Source organism: Alexandromys fortis, unplaced genomic scaffold, assembly GCF_014885135.2.
Source record: "Alexandromys fortis isolate MF-2015 unplaced genomic scaffold, M_Fortis_MF-2015_v1.1 scaffold_17, whole genome shotgun sequence".
Lineage (NCBI taxonomy): Eukaryota > Metazoa > Chordata > Mammalia > Rodentia > Cricetidae > Alexandromys > Alexandromys fortis.
In genome coordinates this window covers 17,507,687-17,530,359 of record NW_026067896.1, presented here as the reverse complement: position 1 = coordinate 17,530,359, position 22,673 = coordinate 17,507,687, and the positions used below count along the sequence as shown (strand labels likewise).

Sequence of the window (22,673 nt, the reverse complement as noted above, 5' to 3'; positions counted from 1 at the left end):
CTCTGTAGAAGAGGCTGGCCTTGAACTCACAGAAATCTGCCTTCCTGTACCTCCCAAGTGCTGGGATTTAAGGTGTGTACCACTACTGCCCAGCTTGGACACACGTTTGAAACAAAGTCATCCATGTCTAGCATGGAGGGCTTGAGCCAAGCCACACTTTGTGTTGTGGTTGTGAACCTTCTTCACCAAGCAGAAAGTTATCATGGACAATGAGCTCAGGTGTATTCTCAGCTGCTGCAAGCATGTTGTGATTCGCCGAGCCTGACCTTTCCATTTCCACACTCGTTTTTCCACTGATTAGTGGCATAGGCCTTTGGAGAGACTGACAGCTCGACCTACCTCACCTTGGAAAATGGGAGAAAGGAAAGCTTCTACAACTAGGGAAGTCAAAACAACACCAGACAGACACATCCTTGACTCCCATAGATGTGGGGGGGGGGGGGAAATTTGGCTTTTTTTTTTCCCTATCTGGTTATCTGGTCAGTTTCCAGTTTTCAAGAGACCTAATACTCTCTTATTACGTGTGTACAACACAAACAGTCAAAGTTCCAGGTCAATCAAGAGTTACACAGCCCTAACGAGGTAGTGTATTAAAAATTATGTGAGCTATCATAAGTGGAATGCAATTCTTTGCATGGCTAAGTGGTCTGGACTGAGGGAACATCTCAACCTAAACAAGCTCAGGATGTAGATGGACCGAAGATAATCTGTTTAGTTGTAGTAGTAACTAAGTGATTTCTATACTAATAATTAAAGTGACTTTATCAAGAAAATAACTTTTTTAAAAGCCATGTTCTCAAGAGATTGTTATATGGTGGATACTGTATGGTTAGCCTAGTGGCTAAATCTGATAGGGATACTGTGCCGACATGGTATAACACATGGAGGGTGATGAGCTGAGGATTATTGTTTCCATTTTACAACTGAGGAAAATAAAGAGGGCAGGACCTTGTACAAGGCTGTTAGGGTGAATAATTGGTGGGGGGCAAGAAAGGGGGCTGAAGCCAGAAACAGGAGATACGGGTGGGCACAGTTAGAGGCTATGATGCCAGTTATTAGATGGAAAAGATGGGGACATGGAGAAGTGAAGACACTTGCTTTCTTTTGTTCTTGGGGACATCCCCTTGCAGCATACTGTGTCCCTTGTGCTACACTTCTGTCCTGTGTCTCATGCTTTAATCATTTGGTGAGATGGCTCGAGAGACGGCAGGGCCAGTTTTAAGTTGGGGATATAGAACAAAGTGTATGTTCCACACTTGGATTGTGACCAGAAGGGATCCTTTCTTGCTTTGTACAATGAGGTTTCAGGATCTTTCCTGAGTCCCTGCAAATGAAATCTCATGCCGAAGTTTACTATGTTGAGAATGAATAACAGCATGGTATTGATGATAGATGTGCATGTACTGCTGTGTGCTCAGTATGGATATTATAGAGGGGAAAAAAGAAAGCCATGGAACAGTGCACACCATGTGACTGGAAGGTGTCTATCAATCTGGAAAAATCTGGACCTGGTGGGCCAAAGTAAGATGAGAATCTTACTTTTGTATAACCTTTAAAAAAAGAACTTCTCTGCATGGGTTACATAAACAATACAGTAGAAAAACGGGTTCTAAGTACTGTCTCTAGATTCTTGTCTTCTCCTTCCAGGCCCTGCCCACTCAAGGGGTGTCTCCAGAACACAGTCTGAGAAGCACTGAACCAGCAATGTCATCCTTTGCATGGGTCCCCCCCTTGGCTACAATCCGATTACATGCTGCCACCCCGTTTTTCACCGTGTATGTATGAATGGACCAGACGGAAGGGGTCTTCAGCAGGCCTAGGCTACACTCAATAAAGGCACTCCTCCCTTGGGAACTATCCTTTGCAGAGGCTCAGCTCAAAACCAGTTCTTTTTGTGAGAACCCTCCAGTGTGCCCCAATCGGAATCCCTGCTGTTTGGCTCTAGGCACGTACCTCTCTGCCACCACTTACTCTTTCTCATGCTGCTCCGCCCTTTCCGAAGAGACCCTTGTCCCGGAGTCCCTGGGCCGGCTGTGCTCCCCACAGGGTTAACCACGGCAGTGGGCACAAAGACGGATTTGAAGGGTCGGTTTTGCCGGGGATCACCTTCTGAAAAGCTACCCTGGGAGGACACAGAGGAGGTGGGTAATGCCCATGTGGTGTAGACAGTGGGACTCCGGGGATCTGGAAAACTAGATGTCTTTCTAGCTGTTGAACTATTTTGTAAAAGAGAAGAAATGGAGAGAGAAAATGTTCAGTTAAGAGTCCCATTTCTTTTTTAAACAGCTCCCAACCACATGAATGTAGCCACCCTTGACCATCCACACCCATTCTTTTGTCACCCACAGATGTGCCTACGTTGATCCCACTTCCCTGCACCTTAATAACTACGTGGGTCCTGACATCAGGGAGATGGGCTTATGAAGTCCTTGGAAGACCCTGCACCCTCAAACTTCATTTTTCCCTGTAGCTCGGATCACCCTTCACCCCACACTCCTTCAGCCCAAGGTCAGGGTACAGGCCTTACGTGAGCTCGCTGCTCTTTTCTTGCTTTGTTTGGTAAGTTTCTGTTTACTCAGTAGCTTTCCCACTCAGTGCTAAACCATCTGAAGGTGAGGGGTTCTGAGGTTTATTTTATAGCCTCTGCGATCTGCCTGTCCTGCTGATTAATGTGTGTGTCAAACGGCAGCCTCAGCGTCGAATCCTTGAGAGTTCCTTCTAGTCATTTTGGTTAGCGCACGTTGAGGGTTTACTGTAAGCCAGCCACTGGCCAGGTACTTCACACATATTAACGTGAGTTCTTTGTGACAGTTTTCCAAGACAGTGCCGCTTTCCCTATGGCTTTATAGACTTTTTTAATTTGTAAATTACACAGAGCATTTATGGGACTAGAGAGCTCACTTAATTGGTAAAGTGTTTGCTGTGAAACCGTGAGGACCCAAAAACAATCTCCAGCATCCAGTTATGAAAAGCCAGCTGAGGTAGTAGTATCATCTGGGGAGGGGGAGTCAGGCTGATCCCTGGAGCTTGCCGGCCTAGCTGAATTGAGTTCTAGGTCCCAGTGAGAGACCCTAGCTCAAAAGATGAGGTAGATAATTCCAAAGGAATGACACTTGAAGTTGACCTTTGGCCTCCACACCCACGTGCACATACATGTGCATTCTCTTACACACACACACACACACACACACACACACACGGTGTATGTGGGGAAAGATAGACACACAGAGACTCATGGTTTCTTGGCCAAGCAATTACCAGACTGGAGGTCTGATAAACCAGGTCTGAGCCAGGTCTCTGCCCCACTTCAGAACTATACCAACTCCGGGGCTAGTTGGAGAAACAGAAAATTTGTCTGTTTTGCACCTGGAACCAACTTAGGCAGCTTGCAGCCAAGGTGACTTTGTAAGATGCTAATGCTTCAGTCTTGGGCTGCGATGTCATGAGCAGCACTGAAGTTTTATAAACAACAAACTCATGAGCACTGTTTCCAGTCCTGTGAAGTATATGGTCATAGCTGTTACTTGACATGCCTTTCTCTCTCTCAACTGACCCAAACCTGGCATCCTGTCTCTTATGGGCAGTCCATCAGTCACTCTGTCACTCTGCTGATTAAATAGCCTCTGATAATTCCACAGAAATGACAAACTCCACCAGGGCCCTGGTATAGAAAGCCTTCGGGGTGTCCTATCCCCCAGCGCCCTCCATAGTTTTCTTTAGGTTATTTCTTCTCACTCTTCCTCATTCTCTTGTCATCTATTCTGCCTATCAAGAAACCACAATGTATACTATAATAATGATCCAGGGTTGCACGAAAGCAGGCAAGCTATTGTTTAACTGTGACCAATGCTACTCAAGAAACAGGCTGTCGAGTGTTCTAAGAACGGATGCCTGCAGCAAGGGACCTCATATCCAGAGCTGTCAACCTGGGCTGGTCCCCATGGTGTGGTCAATAGGGAGTGGAGTGAACCATTAGTGAGAAAACAAGTCTGTATTCTAGAGATGAGGCCTGGGAAGTGAAGAAGATCTCCAGAAAATGACTTCTATACCAGAGTGCAGCTGATCTGGGTTTGAACAAGAGGCCTCTGGGAGTTACTTGCTGCAAAGTGCATCTGCAACAGGCAAGACTAGTTCCCAAATTATTTCCAGCAGGAGAAACAGAAGCAAGGACAGAATTGAACTAATTAGGCTCAAGTCAGTCTCATTCCACCAGTCCCTTCTTTGAACGACTGTTTATGGTACCAGGTATAAACTCAGCACTGGGCTTGATTCCAGGAACTCCTAAACTGTGATTTTTTTCCCATCCAATGCTGACTCCCTCTATTGTCTTTTGGCAAAAAGCTTAGCACTTACCCAGCATTTTCTTCCAACATCAAAGCACTTTGCTAACTTGTATTAATTAATCCCTAGGAAACCCCAAACCTGAAGACATTATGATCCTTGTTCTCAGAGGACACTGAAAGACATTCTGGGCTTAAGTGGGAGGAGTGGATATTCTGGTTTGCTCTGCTAACACAGGTCCCTGTGTCCCTTTCTGTCTGTGACGTTAGACCTTATTCTGTTTTCAAAGAGAGCATTCCACATAGAGTTTTGCTGGACTTGCCATGGGAAGCAGCCTCCTACTAAGGAGAAATGTTGAACTTTGGCCATCTTTCTCATATCTGTGTGGGGAACAAAAGGTCACAGTTGATGACTCCTTGTCACGTTCCCCCACCCATAAGACACAAGGCAGGCATACTTGTCTGTGAAGGCTACGATACAGAGCCATCCTGCCTAGCTGCATAGACAGGGATCTCCTGGGAGGATAAGAGCTAGGGGGAAAGAACCTGGGAACAGGATGCAAGCTGGCAGATGAAGGTTCTGTGTGTGTGTGGGGGTGGAGATCTGAGGCAGGAGTGTGGATCAGAAGTAACTGCTGGCCTCATCATAATGACCTCAGCTTTCCTGTATCCTTTCCTCCATGGCTCCTAAGTCCAAGTATGACTGCAAGATTGGTCAAGCAAAGCTGCCATGGCGGCACACCTGTAATCCCAGCATTGGGGAGATGGAGGTAAAAGGTAAGTATCTCCATTAGTGTTTCTATTGATGTGCAGAGACTCCATGACTACAGCCACTCTTATAAAGGAAAACATTTAATTGGGGCTGGCTGACTTGTTCAGAGGTTTAGCTTATTGCCATCATGGCGACATGCAGGCAGACATGGCACTAGAGAACCGACATTTGGATCCTTAGGCAGCAGGAAGAGAAAGACATTGGTCCTGGCTTGAGTATGTGAAACCTCAAAGCCCATCCCCAGTGACACATTTTTTTCAACAAGGTCACACCTACTCCAACAAAGTCACACTTCCTAATAGTCCCACTCCCTGTGAGTCTACAGGGTGTCATTTTTCATTCAAACCCCTACAATAAGAAACTCAAGATTAGCTTCATTTACACAGTAAGTTCAGAGCCAGTCTGGGCTACACAAGACCACCAACCTGTCTCATGTACCACCAACTTGTAAGAAAAGAAGATTAGTTATGGATGGGATGAGGAGAGAGTTGAGGACCACGACTTACTGAGAGCACACAGGACAAAGACTCAAGGGGATGTTTGTGCTTTTAAGAAGGGTTTTGGATGCTGGACAGATGGACACTGTAAACCCTTCATATATCTTCGGGGTGGAAGAGAAGGGACTTCATGGAATCAGAGGTTTAGCTATGGTTAATAAGAGCTGGGCACATTGGTAGCTGGAGTTTTTTATTTTTATTTATTTATTTATTTTTTTACTATGGGCCCACTTACTGAAACTTAAATTGAAACCTTGCCATTTTGGTCATTTTTTTTGGGAGACATTCTCGCTGTGTAGCCCTGTCTGCCTTGATATCCACTATATAGCTCATCCTTGTCTCAAACTCCTGCCAATCCTCTTATCTTAGCCTCCCGGAGTGCTGGGATTACAGGCCTGTGTGACAGTGCCCAGTTCTGGTCAGTCTTTAGAGATAGTTAATCCCTAAACTCTGTCTCAGTTTGTCAGGGCATGATGCTTTAAAAGCAAAGGTTTCAGTGCCCAGGCAGCACCTCACATTTCTGAGCCCTGAACTATTGGCATTATATATCAAGGGAGCTAATGACACTACAGAGCCATCGTTGTAAATAGGAAACAGGCAAGGGAGGTGTCAAAGAGCAGAAAGGAGCCTTGCATGTGTTGTCTAGCCTACTAGGTTCTCACGTAGGACTTGGTAGTAGCAGAAACTAAGATGACAAAGGACAATAGTTTTCAGTTCTGAGAAGTGGGAGGATGAAACATAACAGAAGGGTGGGTAGGACAAGGGGCTATGTGTACCCAGCTGGAAAATTTGGCAAATGTTCACATCTAAGGTTAGTGAGGATGGGAGCTGTCTTTGTATGAGAAATACCGTCAAGGAAATAACACTCAGATTCCTTCTAACACAATATCACTTAGGAACAGAGATACTTGTTCTTGGGAATGCCTCTTCCCCACGAGAAGACCATGCCCCAATCTTAACACCTCACGATCTGCTAATGTTCAGATTTCTGTGGCCTTGGAAACAGGCTCAGCTCACTGGCAATCTGTGGTGCCGGAACCCCACCACTGTCTGGCATGCAGTCATTTTAGGGAGGTGAGCACAGATATGCACGGCCTGCATTTGTGGGTGTACTGGGTGTCTGCTTAAGAGAAAACCAAGGAAGAGAACGGAAGCAGAAGTACTGGGAAGCTGGACTCCCACATGCACACGGTGACCACACATTCCGATCACCCCAGGGCACTGAAGGCTTTCCTCGGTTTATACTTCCTCAAAAATACTCACATAGAGATGGTAAATGTCTGACTACTCTCATTCATCCTAATACTTTGATGATGCATCCAGGACTCTGGGCTAAGGCTGACATATAAGCAAAGACGTTGGCAGTCGGCATGGATCTTAGACTACTTAGGTCAGATGCCACAGAAGATCGTCATCCCCCTTTCTCCTTACTGTCCCTTTGCAATCATCTCAACTTCTTTTCAATACCTTCCCGCTTTGGTTGATCTCATCAGACTCTACGACCCATGACAGCTGTCGCAATCGCCTACTGTCTAGATCTGCCTCTCCTCTTATTCCTTGAGGATTTTAGCTTCTGGCTCCCCTATTAGTCTCTTGACACCTCACCACACTGCAATGATCTCATCTAATATCGTCTAATTAATGGCTTTAAATAGCATCTTAAGACCAGGGCTCTCTCAATGCTCGCCGTGCATACTTAGTGGCTCACCAGCATCTTTACTTGTGTTACCATCAGACACCTCACACTTAATCTGCTGTGAAGTAAGTGTTTGCGTCACAGCTCAAACCCCTTTGCTAGTATTTCCATCATTGTCATCCTAATAAAAGAGACACTCTCTTTTGGTTAACCGGGGTGTGTGTGTGGGGGGGGGGGGAATCTCACATTCACCTTGAAGCCTCTCCCCTTCACACCTGATATTTAGTGTGAGAAAACCTCTGATGCCTCTAGATTTAAGGCATTTGTGGACTCTGCATCCTCAGATTCCCACCACATACGCTGACAGCAGGATGGACTTACCCTCTCTGAAGGATCCTTACAGCTAGATTTTCTGTCTCTACTCTTTCTTCGCTACCGTCTACTCTCAAACCAGCAAATAGAGAGCTTATGGCTAAACATAGGTTAGACTGTGGTACTCTTCTGCTCAAAACTGCTATGAAGCTAAAACCAAACCCTTCATTATGATCTAAGAATTCTAGATGACTTGGCCCCATTTGCCATTCTGACCTCATCTTCTATTGGTCTCCCCCCTCATTTGCTCTTGTCCAGGCTAGTTACTTTTCATGTCAGGTCCATTCCTACCCCAGGGCTGTTGAACTTGCTGTTTCTGTGGCCTAGAATGTACTTCTCTTCAAGATCAGCTTGGCTTGCCTCCCCATTTCCCTCATTAAGGTCGAATCCTTACACAGAGATGTAGGTGCATGCATGTGTGTTTTATTTATAAATATTTCCCCAGGTCCAGGAAATCTGATGTATAGTTAACATCAAGGAACTGGAGAGATGGCCCAGCAGTTAAAAGCACTCGTTGCTCTTCCAGAGGTCCTGAGATTGGTTCCCAGCACCCATATAGTAGATCACAGCCATGTGTAACTCCAGTACCAGGAGATCTGGTGCCCTCTTCTGGTCTCTGACTTGCACACAGTACACATGCGTACATGCAGGCAGAACACTCATACACACAGGATCTATAAAAACATTAAATGTGTTTGAAGAGATGAAAGCATTAGCTACACACACTTTTGGTTTGCCATTCTTTCAACAAATTCTAAGTACCTTACATTGAAAGGAACAGCTATGAAGCCCCAACTTCTGTCACATAAAAACCCAAAACAAGAAAAAAAACTTTTTATATAACTTTGGTCCTTGAGGACCTCATCTTTGCCTATACTTGTCTAGACAGGGGTCCTTCTGCCTCGCCAGTTAGCCATGTGGAAGAAACTCTATTAAGAATGTAGCCTTTTATTGAACCCAGACCTTCTAAATGGTATCCCCTGCTTTTCTCTGTTGTCACCCATGACCTCAGTCTAGCTTCTGGCACACACAGTCACTCATGATCCCTTTGTCCTTTGCTTCCCACAGGTTAAACCTCCCCACTGTATCAGTTTCTTCCACACTGTAGTTTGTTCTTTTCTCACCACTGTTGCTGCCCTCCTCTGGACACAGTGCCCCACCTAAGGGAAGGTCTGCCAAAGTGGCAGTGGGGCTTGGATGCTCACAGCGTCTGTCACTAGCCGGCAGTTTGTGACCCACTGATATGTCACAAAGACAGGGTTTGATGGGTGCCTCAGAGCTGTGCAGGTGGGGCTGGAGGAATCACAATAAACTTGCGGTCTGCAGGACTCGATGGACACAGTGTGGAGAGACAGGAAAAGCTGAGGGTCAGTGGCATTGATTAGGTATGTCACTAGGAACACTGGGAGGAAGGGCTCCCTCAGCATAACCAGTCTTTGATCTGGGGTATGGCTGGACAAGTATGGATCTGAATCCATGGAAATTCTGGCTCATACTTGAGTGTCCTGAGAACCTTCCAAGATGCTCCAGGGAGGCACTGGGTCACATTTTCCAATGAGTTGGTCAATGGTATTGTTTTGATGTCAGATGTGATGTGGGAAGTCTGAGACTCGGCAGCAGAAGGCCTCAGAGGCAATCCTAAGCCGGCCATCTCACCGAGCGTCAGTGCCCTCATCTGGAGAATAACACACGCCAGGCTCTTTGCATGGCCTGAGAGTTAAATGAGGCAAAGCTGGGCACTGTGCTTCACACCTGTAGTCCTAGCACCTGGGAGTCTGAGGCAGGAGGATTGTGGGTTTGAGGCCAACTTGGCTAAGTTCCAGGCCAGCCTGTAAATACACAGTGAGACCTCTGGGGGGCGCGGTTATAAATATGTTGTGTGTAAGTTAATGAGATGCGAAAGCAAAAGCTATTTCTAGACTTTTACTCTGAAAAGGCCCCGAGTCCATCATCCGTTCAACCCACGCAAGGGCGCTGGAGACGCACCTGAAAACGGGGATGACGTAGTCACTTGGAAAGATGCCAGCTCGTCCCGTGACTAAGGAGAGACCCCTTAGCCAGCCATCTTGGTACTTCCCCAAAACCTTGATGCCTTCTCCCTTCTGCAGGTCCAGCTCCTCAGGTCCGTGGGCTGAATAAGCGTGCAGGGCTACAAACCTGGAAACACAAGGAGTTCCTAAGGGAGGCGGGGCATGCCTGGGGAGGGCGCAAAGCTGAGGAAGGGCTGGGGGAGGCCAGCACCTAGCAACAAACGCCGTTAAAAGTGGAAACTTAACCATGGAAGGCAGACAGAAGTGGAACAACCTGGCTGAAATGCCAGTGGGTCTCCTGCCTTTGTCTCTCCACTCCATAGAGCATGGCACAGCTGGCAATCAGATGGGCCAACATGGGCACTGGGACAATGGGGAACTGACTTCCAGTAGAGACTTGAAGGACAGGATCAGCAGAGGTGTATGGCAGTCCACGGTAATGCTTTCTCACTACTGTCTGCTGCCGTTCTGAAGACAGCAAGGCTCAGGGTGACAAGAGTCACCACAGAAGCCTCTCGGAAACCCTCGTTGGACTGAGAGTAGGGGTTGGTTTGACATCTAGGAGCGGCCTGGGAGACAGCTGGATGCCAACTGCAAAGTGTACGCTGGGAAGGAGAGGCAGGGCTGACTGTCATTATTATTTCTGCACATAATGATTCCACTGGCTCAACAGTAGGTGGAGGGGGCTGGGTTTGTATCATGCAGAAATTGAGTGAGGAGAAAGAGGACACTGTTTTCTCAAGTTCACACAGGAGTCAGGTAGGTGGTGGCCGAGTATGAGTCACGGTGGTGAGGACACCGGGGAACAGAGAAGCTGAGGCTGAGGACATGAGAGCCGCTGCCTCATGGAAGGCATTAAAGGAAGAACTTAATTGCCTTAGGTTCGGGGTCACTTTAGCCAGGCGTGGCCAAGCTTTTGACATTGTGACATGATGCTGTCATCTGCAAAAATTTATGCCCCATAACTGTATAAGTGAGTTTACAGAAAGTTAAAAAAGCAAAATAGATCTGATAATGTTTTAAGTTAGCTTGTCTGGCTGTATCCATAGTTTGGTCTCATGTGGCAGGTAGGCTGCAGTTTGGACATGCCTGGCAGTCCTTTGAGATCCCAAGGACTGTGAGACGCACATAAACTCGTTTTCAAAGTGGATTTTATTTGCGAGTGTTCTTCTTACCTACAATGCTGAATCTATTTGTTTTCAACTGATTCTAGTAAGTTAGTATTCATTTCTGAACCAATATTTTAAACCTGCAGGGAGACAACAGAGACTGCTCAGTCCCCAATCTCCTAGCAGTGCTGTAGTTTCTAATCTGCAGTTTTCTCATCCGCGCTCATCACCACCGGTGGTGGAAAAGGAGGTGGGGTTAGCCGTTTGGATGCTATGGTTTGGGCATGGAGACTAGGTGGCAGAGGGTTGCAAGGACGGGAGCTCTGCTCCAGAGGCTAGAGGAGGAGGTGCTGAGCTTTTTACTCACATGTTAGTTGAGAGCTGTTGCTGGGAGCTGGGCACTCTGACCATGGCTGTGGAATGTCCCGGGGAGGCAGGTGCGGGCTGAGAAGTGCTGACCTATACAGACAGGAGATACAACCAAGCAGAACCGGTAAGCACCCCAAGCCAGGCAGGGGAACAAATCACAGAGCAGCTTGACACGGTTGAAAACCAACAGCCATGCCCAGCGCTGCCAACCCGGCCATCTCTCTGGTTTGTTGCTTTGGGTAGAGGACGGGGTGTCCTATGGCCGGTCCAGGTAGTGTTCAGGGCTAAGTTTTCAAAGGAGTGTAGCAGAGTACGGCAGGCTGTCAACTGAGAGCCAGCAGGACCGTGAGCTTCTCCTGTCCCATCCCACCCAGTCCCTGTGTGAAAACCTGCCCGTGGAGAACAACAGGACAGCCGGGGACAGCCGACTGAGACTCAACATTTAGCTCCTCCCCCACACTTTTAAGAGCCTTTTAAGTATCAACAAATTTAGTCCTCACCGGAGATAGCATATTAATCCCAATTTTTTTTTTCCATCAGAAGCTGAGACACTTTGGGGGAGACAACAGTTACTTAACTAGGAAAAACAATTTAAAATTAAGTCTAGGTTATGAGCTGACCTGCTCACTAACTACTGATAGCATTAAAACACACACTTACAGAGACACACAGACACAGGCACACACACACACACACACACACACGTCCTAGCAGCATATACAATAGCTTACAGAACATGAAGTGAACCCTTTCTGTTTCTTCCAGATAAAACCAGATCAGCAATGATAGATGCCTCTGAGCTCTGCCTGTCTAGGATTCTTCCTTTTGTCTAACAGGCTGTTGTGTTTAAAGAAAAAGTGTGTGTGTGTGTGTGTGTGTGTGTGTGTGTGTGTGTGTGCGTGCGTGCGTGCCCATGCATGCACAAAGGTGGAAGTCAGAGAAAATTTTATAGATATCAGTTGTCTCCACTGTATAGGTCCCGGGGATACAATTCAGAGCTTCGATCATCAAGCTTGGCAGCAAGCACCTTCCCTGCTGAGCCATCTCATTAGCCCTTCCCTTGTCCCCACCCTCTTCTCCTTTCTTTCTTTTTTGAGACAGGAACTCTCACTGGGACCCAGGGTTTGCTGATCATGCAAGGCTGGCCAGCCTGTGAGCCATCTCTGGAACTACAATCACATACCATGACATCTGGGTCTTTTATGTGGCTTCTTGGGGTTGAACTTGTCTTCTCAGTTGTGTGACAAACATTTGAAAGGCTGAGCTATCTTAGAATAGTCTCCTGCTTCCCTTTCTAGCCTCGCCTGTCTTAGGTAGGGTTTTTATTGCTATGACAAAAAACCATGACCAAAACACAAATTGGGGAGGAGAGGGTTTGTTTGGCTTACACTTTGTATCACTGTTCATTATTAAGGCAGGACAGGAACTCAAATAGGATAGGAGCCTAGTGGCAGGAGCTGATGCAGTGAACATAAAGGGGAGTTGTTTACTGGCTTGCTCCCCATGGCTTGCTCAGCCTGCTTTTTTATAGAACACAGGACCACTAATCTAGGGGATGACACCACCCACTGATGGGCTGGGCCCTTCCCCATCAGTCACTAATGAAGGAAAAGCCCTACAGGCATTCCTACAGCTCTGATCTTATAGAGGCATCTGAGGTTCCCTCCTCTCAAATGACGTTAGCTTGTGTCAAGTTGACATCAAACTGTCCAGCACAATTGACTACAGGAAACACAGCACTGTTAAGCTGCAACCTTTCCTTTTTTGTTCCTCCCGCAGATGACACATTAACATTAATATCAATATCACAATAAAAACACCTTACAAACTTAAAATGTCCCATGGTCTTTACAAATTCAAACACTCTCAAGTTTTTTTTTTTTTTTAAATTTCAAAACCTCTTTTACAACCTAAAATCTCCTAAAATTTAATCTCTCAGCTGTGGGATCCCATAAAATAGAAAAAAACAAATAATTAAATAATTCCTACTACAAGAATGAAATACCAGGGCACAGTCACAGTTTGACCAAAGCAATGTCCGCTGTCTGGGATTCACTCACAGTCATCTGTGCTCCTTCAAAGAGCTTGGGTCACGTCTCTAGCTCTGTCCCCTGCATCACGCACAGCTTGTCTTCCAAGCCTGGGCAGGATTCACTCCTCCCCAGCTGCCGCTGTTCTCGGTGGTCGTCCCATTGAGCTGGCATCTCTAAAATGCTGGGGTCTCCTGCTGCACTTGGGCGGTGCTTTCGCCAATACCCTCTCCTGGGCTCTCTTCATGGTGCCAGGCCTCAGCTACTCTGCATGGCCCCTTCAGTCTAAGGGTCTTTAACTGCTACTGAGGTTGCACCTTCACCGATGGCCTCTCCTGGCCTCTCACAGAGCCAAACCTTAGCTGCTCTCTATGACCCCTTGCCTTCAAAATCAGTACCACCTGGGTGACTCTTACATTACCAAGTTAGGTTACCAGCGCGAGGTCCAACCTTGGCCACCTTTGGAACACAGCTTCTGTGTGCTGACTCTCAGGAAACACTTCCCAGAAGACTTTACCTCACTGATGCTGGTCTCTTCTTAATCATCAGTAATTTCGCACCTCCAGCTAACCAGCATTCATTATACCAGTGAAGCAAAGGTGACTTAGTGGTTCTGGTCTCTAGTTAATTGCCGTTGATTCTTCAGCCCCACCTGACTGGAACCACATATTCTACCACAAATGCCTGGCAGAATCTCAGTGTCTGCATGGCTCTCGACATTCTTGTCTTCAAACCTCTGACAAAACAGTTCACTGAACTCTCAGTACTGAATGGCTCTTCTAGCCCAAAGTTCCAAAGTCCTTAAAGTCTTCCCTAAAACATTTTCAAGTTGGTCACACTTCTGCCTTAGTTTGGGTTTTATTGCTATGAAGAGACTCCATGACCATATCAACTCTTAGAAAGGAAAACATTCAATTGGGGATGGCTTACAGGGTTCAGAGGTTTAGTTCGTTCTCATTATTGTGGAAGGCATGACAGCATGCAGGCAGACATGGACCTGGAGAGGTAACAGAGTTCTATGTCTGGATCCGAGGGCAGAAGGAGAGAGAAAACCACTGGGTCTGGCTTGGGCATAATGAAACCCCAAAGCCGACCCCCAGTGACACATTTCCTCCAACAAGGCCACACATACTTGAGCAAGGCTGCACCTTCTAATGCTACTTCCTAACCATTCAAATATCTGAATCAAACATATGGGGGCCATCCTTATTCAAGCCACCAACCTTCCTCTGCTTCTGCTCGTCCTCTCAGCCATGCCATCTCTTTGGCCATGCTGTTTTTGCCATTTGCTTCTCACCTCTTCCTTGTTACTTCTATTTTATATCAAAAATATAAGTCATAAGCACATCATGTGCACAGCGAGTATATAGGATTTTATGCATCACTTACATAATAGTGTAGATGATGAGTGTATCCATACCACCCAAATCAGAATACAGATGGAAATTGGATATTGTACTTAGCAGCTCTCTGCATCTTTCTCAGTAACCACATGGCTCCTCTCCCTCTGGAGCAGCAGTCCTCAACCTGTGGGTTGTGATCCTTTGGGGTCCCAGGTCAGAGAGCTTGCATGTCATACATTTACATCACAACTCATAACAGTAGCAAAATAAAAAAGTTACAAAGTAGCAATGAAGTAATTTTATAATTGGTATGAAGAACTGTATTCAAGGGTCGCAGTATTAGGAAGGTTGAGGACCATTGCCCTCAAGGTAACCATGGTGCTAAAGTGCGTGCTAATCATATAAAAGAACATGCAATAAGTACAACCTGCGACACGGGGGTTTGCTGTGTATTTGTGGCTCCTGTCTCGTATTTCATGGCAGGAATATACCACCACGGGACTAGAATATCATTTATACGTCACTTGGGCGGCTTTTAGTCCGGGGCTGTTATGAACAGTGTTGCTATGAACATTCCTGTACATGTCCCCTGTGCCCATGTACAAGTTTCTCCAGGATATACACCTAGGAATGGAATTGATGGGCCGTAGGGCAGGAGCCTGTTCAGTTTTATTAGGTAATAACAAATTGTTTCCCAGAGTGGCTGTAACAATTTACACGTCTGCCAGCAACTAATGACAATTCCTGTTATTTTAGAGTCTTGCCAGCATGAGGTAACACTCAGCTCTTTAATATCTGCTCATGTGCTGGTGTGAGATGCTAACTCATTGTGGCTTTTACATTCATGTCTCTGAAATGCCAATGAATTTGAGTTTATTCATTTCCCCTGTTTTCAAATGGTTACCGATGGTTATTATTACATGAAATGTCTGTTCATATCCTTTGTCTTTCCAAAGCCCTCGGGTTATTTATTTTCTCATTAAGTTGTGGAATCTATTATTTTTGGATATAAATCCCTTGTAGCTTGTATTTTTTTATTCTGTGGTTTTTTTTTGATGGACAAACATAATTATATAATGCTTTCCTATACAGTTCTCACTTGAAAAATCTTGGCTACGATGCCCTTTAATCTCGGGGTTGTGAGGTACATTTCTATGTTGCCTTCTGAAAGTTTTACCTTTCATATATAAGCTCTTTAGTCCATATGGAATTGATTTTTGATGAGGGAGGAATCAATCCAGTTTCATCCTTACCCCACATGGACACCAAATTAACTCAGCTTTGGAGTTCATTCTTCCCTTCTGACCCGCAGAGCTGTTTGCCATAAATCATGTCTCCACATGGTCTGTTTCCAGGTTTTCTAGTATGTTCCACTGGCTTAAAAGAAGCTGCAGCTAAGTATTAGCATGGCTCAGACTTAGTTTTTTGTGTGTGTGTGTGTGTGTTAAGTATTTTTTTTTTATTCATTTATTAAAGATTTCTGTCTCTTCCCCCCCCCACCGCCTCCCATTTTTCTCCCCCTCCCCCAATCAGGTCCCCCTCCCTCGTCAGCCCAAAGAGCAATCAGACTTAGTAGGGACACCTGATCCTCAGACCCAAGCCCCGCCCCAAGCAAACCCCGCCCCTTCTCTTTAGCAATCTCTTTGTCCCTGGCTTTTCATTGCTCCCTCTGAACCTTAAGACTTACTGTTTGTAGAGCTCAATAAAAATCAATAGAGGCAGGCGGATCTCTGTGAGTTCGAGACCAGCCTGGTCTACAGAGCTAGTTCCAGGACAGGCTCCAAAGCCACAGAGAAACCCTGTCTTGAAAAACCAAAAAAAAAAAAAAAAAAAAAGGAAAAAAATTAAAAAAAATCAATTAAAAAAAAAGAGTTACTGTTTGAGTGTCATGAAAAGGAACTCTAGGGGAGTGAATTTGTGGGAGAATAACAACTTTAAGATATTGAAATAAGGGTGTGATGGCACATTCCTACAATCCCAGCACTCAGGAAGCTGAGACAGGAGGATCATGATTAAAGGTCAGCCCCGACCTGTCCTCAACTCCCCTCCTATCCTCTTGCTGTCTCCTGTTTTTCTCTCCGCTGTTCGTTAAGCCTCCCTTTTTTCCCTCTCTCCCTTCCTCCTCCTGTCCTTTTTATTTAATTGTGTGACACGAAGCACTTCTCTGTAGCCCTGGATGGCCGGGAACTTGCTATTTGATCTTGCTGATTGCCTGCTTCAGCCTCCTGAAGGCCACTGTGGACCACCACACCTGGACAAGACGCCGTTTAAAAAGAAATATTGCATGTTCCTGGCTAAAAGCACGACACAATCCATCATTTATTTTGTCTTTTTTGATCCTAATCACTGCAGAAAACTTGACATTATAGTGCCTGCCTGTCATCCCGGCTCTGAGAAAGCCGAGGTAGGAGGGTCAGAAGTTCAAGGTCACTGTTTTTCAACAAGCCAAGTTCAAGGCCTGCCTGGGCTATAAGAGGCCCTGTCTCAGAAAAATAAATGTACACTTTAAAGTCTGTAACTTTACACCCAGTACTTGGAAGGCTGAGTCAGGAGGATTGCCATGGGTTTGAGGGCACCTAGATTACACAGTGAGTTCCAAATCAGCCCGAGCTAGGGAGAGACACTGAAGCAAGCAAGCAAGAAAATAAACAAACACCAAAAGAAAATTACCTTCCTTTTTTTGGTGTATAGAAGTGTGTTTATAAATACTAATTTAAGACTAGTAAACTAGTAACCTTGATAACGGCATACCTGTTCTCAATGCATTATTCTGCATTCTTTTGAGTTTTCCATATAGATAATAATATAATCATACAATAACAAATATTCAGCCTTTACTACTTCTTGATTAGTCTGCTGGCCAGGCCACTAGATAGTCCAGCCTGTGGCAACTGAAGACCTTCAATTGCCTTGCAGCTAAACTTCGGCTGAACTTTACTGCCACCGAGTCAATTATACAAGCACAGAGCCCAGGGTGTTTGGACAATGGCTACCTCTCACCTTCCAGAATCCTCCTGTATTCGATAGGGATAAAGAGAGCCCGAAACAGTTCAGACTGTTTTCAAATGTCCTGCTTGTAGCCCAGCTTTCAGAACACACCTGAGCACCCTACAAATGTTCACTGAGTTCTTCCAAGAAGCCTGGCATCTAAACCACTGGCACAGATGATGAGTAGGCCAGCGAGGAGAAGGCTCTTCTTACCCAGTTCTTTCTTCCATTGGCATTAAGGAGTCGGTAACAGGAAAATTGAGGCACATTGGAAGTTGGGTAGTGTTGCTTTTTGTTTTTATTTTTTTTCCCCTTGATATTCCCGACCTCAGTCTCTTTTCCCATTGGATGATTTCCCACAGACACAGGTATTATTTCCCTTAATGGTGGACCTGGTCAAGGATTCAGATAGACAGGCATTTGCTAATACAGAGCCTCATTAGGGTATGTCTGATCCCTTCTGAGTGTCTGTGTTCTAGGTGAGGCCATCTGTGAATGGAAAGGGTTTGAAAAGCAAGGCACAGTTGCCTTGTTTTAAGGGCTGTGTAATCTCATCGAGATAAAATGAGAGTGACCAAAATAAACCTCTGAGAATGCAACCATCACAAGACCTTGTGTTCACAGACTATTCAGTAGAGGCCACACATTCCTAAGCACTTAATTTTCTCATTTAAATCCTTATAGCAAGTTAAAAAAAATAAGTGCTATTTGTGTGTGTGCACATGCATATGCATTTGTGGGGTGTATGTTTGTGGGTCTGCATAAATGTTCATTCATGTGGAGGCCTGAGGTCAAACTTGGATGTTGTGCTTCAGAAACTATACCCCGCCTCTCCTTTAGACAGGGTCTCTCATTGGTCTGAAGCTGGTTGGCCCAATAGCCTAAGCTGGTTGACCTGGGAGCCCTAAAGATCTACTTGTATTTGCTCTTCTAGTGTTCCAAATTAAGTGCTATTATTTCTTTCTCATTCTCTTTTTGCTGACAAGATTGCTAAGGTGAATATATTTTATAATGCTTTGTCCAGGGCCACAGGGCCAGGTAGTCAGCAGAGGTATGACCCAAACTTGAGCCGTCTGGTACAGAGTCTGCTGTCTTCGTCCCACCTACAAAGTCTAAGGCAGCACCTGTAGTTTGGAGGTAGGATCCAGCGTGCCGGTGATGGGGCTGGAGAGTTCTCAGAGGACAGGCAACATGAAGACTGGAACTACAGGCAACAGCCTCCCAAGTTCTGTTCCTAATTGGCTGGGCTGAGCCAGGGCGGGTTTACACAGTTTCTGAGAGTCCTGCAAAAGAATCTGAGAAAGTTCCCAGCTGTCTCTTTCCACAATTTCTTTTTTTTTTAAATTTATTTTTATTTATTATGTATACAATATTCTGTCTTATGTCTGCAGGCCAGAAGAGGGCACCAGACCTCATTACAGATGGTTGTGAGCCACCATGTGGTTGCTGGGAATTGAACTCAGGACCTCTGGAAGAGCAGGCAATGCTCTTAACCACTGAGCCATCTCTCCAGCCCCCCAGCCGTCCCTTTCTTGCAGATTTTCTGAGTGCATTTGATGAATTTCACAAGGCACAGGCAACAGAACAGAGCCTGGGGGAGAGCACTCCCAGCATTTGGGTTGGTTCACACACGTGCTCAGCGGTCAAAGCAGATGCCACCATATCTAGTGCCACTTGGCTCCTGGTCAGTGGCCAGGTTAAATGGTCATCCCCTGTCTAATAACCAAATATTAATGTTAAGAGTTGTGGCAAGGGCTTCTGGCTTTTATTAATTACACGAATCTTGAAAAATTAAAAGCCTTTGGCTTTATTATTTTTTTTAAAGATTTTATTATGTATATGTATGCTTGTGTGTGAGCAGGTGCTCATGGAGGCCAGAAGAGGAGGTTAGAGGCCCTGGAGCTGCCGTGACAGATGGTTGTGAGCCAAGGTGGGTACTGGAACTGAGCTCAGGTCCTCTGCTGGAAATAGTCTTAACCACTGTTTTATCTCCAGCCACAGCCCTTGGCTTTAGAATTCCAGCATGTGAGAGCCAGAATAGACCTTAAAGACACTTTAATCCGGAGCCTCCGAGAGGGCAAGTGGCATGCTGAGGGTCACTGGTGGAGTTTAACATTAGTCAGGCCAGGTCTACCACAGGGTGAGAGACCATGTCCTGGGAGCTGGTGGGAGTAGATGCTGGATTAGTTTTCCAGGCTGTGTCACTTACTCTTAACAAATCCTCAGGGGTGTTCCCTGTGCAAGCCTCTGCCTTCATGGTGCCTGCACGCGAAAGAGCTCAGGCAACACAACAATCATACGTGGAAGAGACGGAGGCTAATTAAATGCTTTCTTTAAAGGGACCGGAGATTGAGATCTAATGAGGAATGTTTCTGATGGCTTTTCTGTTGTATTTTGTTTGACTCTGTTGTATTATCTGGCTACAATGAACTTGATTATGAAATTCACTTAAAACTAACACATCCTCCAACCCCCATACCTGGAATGTGTGCTTTTGTGGAGTCCCTTACCTTTTGGGGTTTGTACTATTCACGTTATGTACATGGAAAGAACTGGGGTTGGTACATATTCTTTCAATATATGGGAGATTACACTCTAGGGGGTGTGGTGACCTGGCCCGAGGTCCAGGGTGGCAGGTGACTTTGCCCTTCTAGGGACAGAGCCCGAATATTAAAGCATGGACACACAGTTCTCAAGGGAGGGTTTCTATTAAGCTCAAAATTGCTGGCAATGTATGAGCCAGGAAGGCAAAATGATGAAATCGCTTGAATGTGGCACCAACACCCTTTGTTGCCTGCATGTAGCCCACAAGACCTACATTCACTTGTCACTCATCCACCCTAGAGACTCCTACCCTCCATTTACATATTCATTATTCAATTCCTCATCCTAACATGAATTTTCTCACTCAGACACCTATCACATCTTTCTCTTATTGAATCCCTCCATCACTGAAGGGTCCATTCATTCTGTCCCTTGCAGAAGTTCAGTGGTCCACACACACAGGCACAGATACATTCAAGAGGTTTCATTCATTTGCCCGTTTGCGTATTCAACTAACATTTACCAAACTTCTTGCCCTGGCATACTTTGCTGGACTTAACCTTGGAATGGTGGAGGGCACCAGCTACCCTGGCCTTGTGGAGTTACACGCTAAGGCAAACTCCCAGACAAGGTAGGAAGTAAGAGAGGTCCCTGGCATGTGTAGTCAGGCTGTGCCTTCAGTATTCCTTCCTCCTTACAGGGCTCAAAGTGACCAGACACACATGCTCACAAAGTCTTACAAAAGAAGAAAGGTCAAGCAAGGTTCAGGGTCATGCAATCTTTTTCCTGTAAAGTTATCAGAGTAAATATTTTTGGCTTTGCTTTGGGTGTCAGCCAAAATCACCCAACTCTATGATTGTGGTTTGAAATCAATCATGGGCAATATTCAGAGAGCAAGCCTATTTGTAGACAATAAACTTTACTTTTGCACACTGAAAACGAAAGATAATTCTATAGAGTACTACTCTTCTGATCCCCCTCTCTCCCTGTCCCAGTTCCAGACCAGGGAGCAAGTAGCTCTTGGCCCACAGGCTGCGGTTTGTCAGTATTGTTTTAGGTCAAAGAAACAAATGAGCAGAAGGCGCTTTCCAGGTGCAACAGTGGGCACGCTGTCCTTCCCTGGAGATGGCTTTCTTTAGGCTGGTGCCTGTAAGTGGCTAATACCAGGCTCAGGAATGCGGGCCAGGCAGTTCCCAGGTGTGTTCCTCCACTTGAGCCAAGGCAGGTGAGCAATTAAACTGGCATACTCTCTGTGATCCAGTGCACAGCTGCTCACATCTGTCTAGGGACGCTTCCTAACTGCGCATCCAAGCTTGGCATGTAACCAGGCCTTGGTTACTTACTTGTACCCAGATGAATAAATTATTGGCACATGGCAGGCAGGCCCACCATATTTATGAACAAAAGCTTAATGACTGCCGGCATTCTTCGCTAGTCTGACTTGGGGACAGCCAAAGGTTGCGAGGAAAGCAGTGGGAACACAGGGACACACTTGAGCTGAGCCAGGCCAGGGGTAAAGTCTTGGTCTCCTTTCTGTCCCTGGCCTTTCTGCGCTCAGTGCTCTAACTAGTGGTCAGCTTGGGAAGGATGTCTCAGAAACAGATACACTGGGGTTTGCAGTATTCTTTGCTGTGTAAACAGGATTTATTATGCACCAAGGCTGTCCAGTTTTCCACTAGAGGCTTGATTGTTTGAGGTGAGAAGAGAGGGAAAAGGAGTTGGTTATTTTGTCTCTTATTCTTGGACTCTGAAATACAATGGGCAATTTCTTTAAAAAAAAAAAAATTATTAAAATGCCCCATTTTCTTGGAATTTTCTCTATTGTTTTCTTAGATATTGTCACTTACCAAAAGTAAAATTAAGTTGTTCCCAGGGCTGTGATGGAGAACAGGTTTTGCTTTTCTATGGAAACAATAAAAGTCATGTCCCTTCTTTGTCTCACTCCCTTTAGGAACTTCACATTTGAACAAGGCCTGCATAGAGTGGCTTGTTTGTTAAACAAACTTGGGTGTACCCTTAATTCCACACAGCCACCCAAAAATGACAAACAGTCATTGTAGAATTACAGAATCTTAGATTATACACATGTCCAACAGCATATGTGCCTCTTTTCATATGCCTGGGCCATGACAGACATTACTAATCAACCCCATTATTTCTTCTCTCCATGCCTGTCTACTTCCCAATAATCATTCTTAAACCATTTCTGTGGACAGTCGAGATTCCCACTTCTGCTGCTGGTGTAGGGAAAGACTCGGAAGAGAGCCAACCCTGGATTCTGATCCAATGTTGGGAGGGTACCTACTGAATGATTTTGAACTATTATTGGATTGCAGTTCCTTTATTTAAAATGGAAGCGATACTGTCTGTTAGCAACACCTTGAGCAGGTGGCGTTTAGGATCATAGCAGTGACTCTGTCACAACATGAGTCCCTTTTCCTCTGGGTTGAGTTGAAGCGGAAAGTGGACCTATACTGGTGATTCAGTCTTTAGATTCTTCCAGCTTCTTTCAGGCCTGGGGTAGTCTGCTTTCACATGCCCAGGGATAGGACACTGGCAAACCTATTTGCACAACCTTTGTAAACTTCCAGGTTTCTCCAAAGCCTCCACGGTCTCTCAGTGTGTGTTTGAGAAGCATGGTTTGCTGGAGTGTTCAGATAGGGCACTTGTCTCCACACAGGCTTCTCCTTAGCTGCTAATTAT

General features: G+C 45.6%; 1 protein-coding gene across 2 annotated transcripts in view; it reads right to left on the bottom strand.

The window, feature by feature from the left end:
• The window catches only part of Sh3rf2 (SH3 domain containing ring finger 2), a 104,084-nt gene that overhangs the window by 6,229 nt on the left and 75,182 nt on the right, over positions 1-22,673 (bottom strand). For both annotated transcript variants that reach the window (XM_050162792.1, XM_050162784.1), the window contains 3 exons: positions 11,064-11,155; positions 9,544-9,714; positions 1,972-2,216 (listed from right to left, as the gene is read on the bottom strand). In XM_050162792.1, the coding sequence (XP_050018749.1) occupies positions 1,972-2,216; positions 9,544-9,714; positions 11,064-11,155 (508 nt within the window). The remainder of the gene's footprint in view (positions 1-1,971; positions 2,217-9,543; positions 9,715-11,063; positions 11,156-22,673) is intronic.